The sequence below is a fragment of the Colobus angolensis genome, unplaced genomic scaffold (genome assembly GCF_000951035.1).
Source record: "Colobus angolensis palliatus isolate OR3802 unplaced genomic scaffold, Cang.pa_1.0 Scaffold199, whole genome shotgun sequence".
Taxonomy (NCBI): Eukaryota; Metazoa; Chordata; class Mammalia; order Primates; family Cercopithecidae; genus Colobus; species Colobus angolensis.
In genome coordinates this window covers 2,214,105-2,219,242 of record NW_012115143.1, presented here as the reverse complement: position 1 = coordinate 2,219,242, position 5,138 = coordinate 2,214,105, and the positions used below count along the sequence as shown (strand labels likewise).

Below are 5,138 nucleotides of genomic sequence, written 5' to 3'. Positions count from 1 at the left end.
GATAGAGAGAGAGAAAGAGAGAGAATGAATGAGAATGAATCTCCCCATGCAAAAAAAAAAAAAATTGGGAAAAATATTGGAATCCAAAGACACTAGGGAAGAAGCATACTTTAAAGGCGGAATAGTTTTCTAGGTTAATGTAGAGTTTCATTTTTGTTATACATTTTACCTATAAACAAGAACAGTGTAAATGAAAATAATAGGAAATTATGCCTATTTCATTATTTTAAATTAATATATTTATTACAGCATTCATGTTCTATGTTGACATGATTATTTATTTATTTATTTTTTTGAGACGGAGTCTTGCTCTTGTCCCCCAGGCTGGAGTGCAATGGCCACCATTCTGGGTCACTGCAACCTCCGCCTCCTGGGTTCAAGAGATTCTCCTGCCTCAGCCTCCCGAGTAGTTGGGATCACAGGCGCGTGCTACCACGCCCGGCTAATTTTGTTTTTGTTTTTACTGGAGTTGGGGTTTCACCATGTTGGTCAGGCTGGTTTCGAACTCCTGACCTCAGGTGATCCTCTCACCTCGGCCTCCCAAAGTCCTGGGATTACAGGCATGAGCCACTGCGCCGGTCGACACAATTATTTTATAACATTTCCTCCCATCGAAAATCTTTGAGGGAGAATGTCTCTTAGTGAAGTTTTGGTAAAAAACCTTGAAGTCTGTAAATTTCGGGAGACAAAGAGAAGGAGACAATTCTTTGTGATGTACACCTCCTGACATACTATGTTGTTCTGCTGAGAAAGTCTGAAGACATAATTTCCAGTTCTAAAAGTGCAAGGAGAAGATTCATTGCTTCCTCTGCTCCCTACCAGCTGAAGGAGCGGTCTCCTTTTGTCTTCTGAAATAAAAAGAAGGCAAAGGGTGTTAGAGTGGAGGATTTTTTAGGGGATTAAACCCGAGCACTTAAGAACCTCTGAGGTCCCTTTAGCTTTTATTTAAGTAGCTCCTGTTTCCCAAAATAAGAGGGCTGGAGCACAGAGGCCAGACCGACCAACTTAGGGTACAGCACAGGTCGGGGGGAGTCGCCTGATCTGGAGCGAGAGGTACCCGCATTCTGCAGGTGCAGGGACTGTGATCCAGAATCCCGCCGCCTCCTCGCTCCCGTTCCCAAGAGGGCGGGAACCGTGGCGTTGAAGGGTGCGGGGCTTGGCTTCAGAAACGCAGATCAAGTATATTTCAGGCGGCAGACATCAATCCAGTTGGGTGCTCACACCTGGCCCGGGGGAGGGGAAACAGCATCCATAGGAACCACGGGGCGGAGAGGAGCCCCTCATTTGGGACGCTAGAGGGCTGCTCCAGCTTGACTAGGTCCCACTGCTTTTCTGTGATTGCTTCTTTACCCCGCCCATCATCTCAGTACTCTATTCCGATTGGCTCTTCGGTCTGCCACTCGGTTCCGCCGCGCTGATCCCCATTGGCCCCCTCCGGTTGAGGCCCCGCCCCGCGAGCTGGGCACGGGCACTGGGGCGCCGAGGAGACAGAGCCCGGCGCTTGATCTGGGCTGGGGGGAGGCGGTGGCGGCTGAGGGAAGGAGGAGGATAAGGAGGAGGAACGAGGCCAGCAGGAGGCACCGGCAGCGACGGGGCCGGGGTGATGTTGCAGGTGCCCGGGGTCGGCGCGGAGCTGCCGGGCTGAGGGACGCCTGGTCCAGGGTCCGCAGCGTCGCCGCGTCGCTCCCGGGCGGGCAGGCGGGCGGGAAGATGCTGAGCAGGTTGATGAGCGGCAGCAGCAGGAGCCTGGAGCGCGAGTACAGCTGCACCGTGCGGCTGCTGGACGATAGCGAGTACACCTGCACCATCCAGGTTAGCGCTGCGCCGCCCCACCCCGCTCACGGGACCCTCTCGTCCCCCAAGTCCGATCAACTTGACCGGCGGCGGCCACCGTCCGGGGGTCGCCCCAGCCCCAGCGCCGTGCTTTGTCCGTTCCTGGTTGCGGCGGACCACCCTAGTGCTGCAGGGCGCCTTCACCCGAGCCCCTGCCGGAGCCCTGGCACCCGGTGTGTCACCGCCGCCGCGGGGCTAGTCTCCGCGTCCCACACCCCCAAGTCCTCCCCTGCTCTCCTTGGGTGAGGGCGCCCCGTCCTGGTTCCTCGAGCCCGCCCGGGTAGGGTGCACCTTTCCGGGGCGCCCGGAGGGAGGCGGGTAGGGCTGTAGGCTCCTAGCCCGGCCGCCCCGTCGGGGGCTCAGGCTTTGGCTCTCTGGCCGGGCAAGGACGTATGGCTGGCTTTTCTTATCTCTCTTGGGTTGGAAGGATAATGGTTTATGTCATAATTCCTCCCCCCCACCCCATTTGTGAGTCAGAGCTTTCAGAAGGTAGAACTGAACGCGCAGCCCATGCGGAGTGGCCTATTGAAGGAAGCCCAGTCCTCTGGGCTTTAGAGATTTAGGCCCCCTCCTGCCTTTCGACCCCCAAATCTTATTGTGTTGGGCGGTTCTGGGGGACGTGAGGTAAAGATTTAGCAACAAGTCCCAGCGATTTGGGGCTTGGCGGTGGCCAGGAAGAATCGGCGACTTACGAAAAACGCCAACAATACGGTAATGCTGAACAGCATTTCTTTCAGAACCTGGTATTTTTGAAGGGATTTTTACAACCTCTTGCTCCTGTTCCTTCACTACTGCTGTGTGCACGTCAGGAGTAGTAGTCTTTCCCGGGAATGCAGTCAGCCCTCTCTCCTCCCTTATGAAAAAGTCAGAGATTGAAAACATTGACAATGCTCCGGTGTTCAGTTCATCAGCCAGGAGGATCCTGCGCTCATCGCCGGAAGCTGCTCTTTGTGGAGAAGCAAATTGAGCTGGACCCGGAGGGGTCTCACCTGATCCTTTGCCTTTGCAGCAGGAAAACAGAGGAGGCTTCTGGCTCAGATGTGACAGACAAAAACTGTCGGCCTGGGTCCTACCCTCAGTGTCTCCTTGCCCCCCGCCTCCTTATTTATTTATTTTTGCTGACAGTGCTCAATAGCGGAACATAGCGGTGTGTGAGAAAGACACTGGGTAGTGTATGAGAGCAGCTGCTCCCTGCTGACTCCGTGCTCAGTTCAGCCTTCTCCTCACTTTCCCTTTTCTCCCTCCCCTCGAAACCAGCCCCGGGTATAAGTGCTGACTGTTGCCAAAGATCCATGAGGGTAGAGAAAGGGCACAAAATCTCTTTTTAAGGCCACTTAAATACAGACTAAGCAGTCATAAAGATGCTAGCCATCAAGTGAAAGGATTTTTGTAGTTGAATATGATAGAGAGATGCTCTGTATTATTTCCTTGCTGAATGAGTGGAATACTACTTTTTGTTCCTATTGTATTGTTGTGCCATGTCCAATTTTTTTTTGTTTTTTTTCTTTTGCTGGGGTAGGAGAATACATTGAGTTGACATCTTCACCATTTGAGTATATTGTCTAGAGCTTTTTAAAAGTCTTTATCCTTTAACTTTAAAATTTAAAGCATTTATCCAATAGCATGTCAAGGGCAATGTGAGATTTATACTTCATGAGTCCTAAGAATACTTTTGGGGTATGTGAAATAATTTCCGAGGCAGGTCACTAACTTTTGCCAAGGTGTAGAATACAAATAAAACACAATTCTCATCACCATTTCGCTAGAAATGGTTGTTAACCTTGTGGTTTTAAAGTATTGCAATGAGGCAACTAGTTATTTTTTTCCCAGTTAGTGGAACCTTTGAGGTTGTTTGGTATTATAATTGTGGGTAGTTTTTATTACCATTTAGAAAAAGAATATTTTTGAGTTAAATAGGACTTATTGGGTTTGTGCTTGCTATATCCTACTATGGTTGTGGTTATTTTCCTACTGCTCTCATTTTACATTATTGCAATTTAATTTTATAAAATATCTAGGCCACTTAAAAAATTAAGCTTGGTGTAATATGGCCACACTGTAGTAAGTGTCCACTGTCTAGACATGTTAATGATTGTGCATTGTGATTTTTGCGTGGAATCTAAAAAACAGGGATTGTAAAGTATATGTAATGTTGTCATTCTTTGGCACCACTTTTGTAAATTGCTTTTATTTTTACTCATGTGAGGAAATGTAGCAAAAAGACAGTATCTTATATGAAAATAATATTTTCTGCATGTAGCTTTCTTGAACATTTAGAAATTGAGCTTTTCTTATCAACTTTTCCTCATGCATTTCTGTAGTGTGTGTGTGTGTGTGTGTGTGTATGTGTGCACGTGCTTATTTGTTAAATACTGTTTGTTAAATACTAGGCACAGGATCTTTTAAATCAGTATGGAAAGGATCTGTGAGCTTCTTATTAGGTTAAGCAATATTCCCAACATTTTAGGCATTGTAGCACTGTACATTTTAATTTTTAGGGTGATAATTTGAACTCATTTTCCTTAAAATGTTGTATGCCATATTTTTGTTTAAATAAGGTATCTATTTTAGAATGATTTTACTGCCTCAGCATAATCAGAGACTACTTAGGGTATTACAGAATCAGAAATGTATCACTGGGTTGGAGTCATGATAGTTACATTTGGTAAATTTCAGTTTTAGGAAATTCCATCAAAGTATTTGTCCTTTCGTAATGCAGCATGTATTCTGATCTGGCATTTAGGATGTAATTATTAAGGTAATGAAAATGCCTTATATGTTTTCAGTGAAGGTTGCCACAGTCACCAGACTATTCTTTCACTCTTTCTGATATGCAAATGTATTTGTAGACCATGAGAAATGAAAGTATACATAGGAGGTTTGTAGTATAATTGCTCCCCTGTGAAGAACATTGTTAACAGCTCCCTGCCCGTTTTGAAGGTCATTGCCTCGTAAATGCAGATCTAGTCTACTCATCTGTTCTTCACTCATCTGTTTCATTTATGGATATATATATATATATATATATATATATATATATATATATTTATTTATTTATTTACCACATTTATCACCTTCCTTTGTTATTTGGGAGAAAATAGGGAAAATTAAAAAACGAAAAGATACCTAATATCTTTCAACTCAGTGTACTGAAGGAGTCATTTACATGCTTAGGCATGTAATATCCTAAGGAATAGATTTTTATGTTTTTAAGAAACGGGTCGGGCGCGGTGGCTCAAGCCTGTAATCCCAGCACTTTGGGAGGCCGAGACGGGCGGATCACGAGGTCAGGAGATCGAGACCAT

At 46.4% G+C, this 5,138-nt stretch overlaps 1 protein-coding gene across 4 annotated transcripts in view; it reads left to right on the top strand.

Annotated features, from left to right (window-relative positions):
• Positions 1-1,466: 1,466 nt before the first annotated feature.
• The window catches only part of FRMD5 (FERM domain containing 5), a 368,282-nt gene continuing 364,610 nt past the window's right edge, over positions 1,467-5,138 (top strand). The window contains exon 1 of one of the 4 annotated variants that reach the window (XM_011941172.1): positions 1,467-1,812. Coding sequence is in view for 2 of the 4 variants with exons in the window: in XM_011941169.1 (XP_011796559.1) it covers positions 1,711-1,812 (102 nt within the window). In the remaining 2 variants the exon portion in view is untranslated. Of the gene's footprint in view, positions 1,813-2,324; positions 2,545-5,138 lie in introns of those variants that run through there. The other 3 variants (XM_011941169.1, XM_011941170.1, XM_011941171.1) reach the window with 3 other exon arrangements.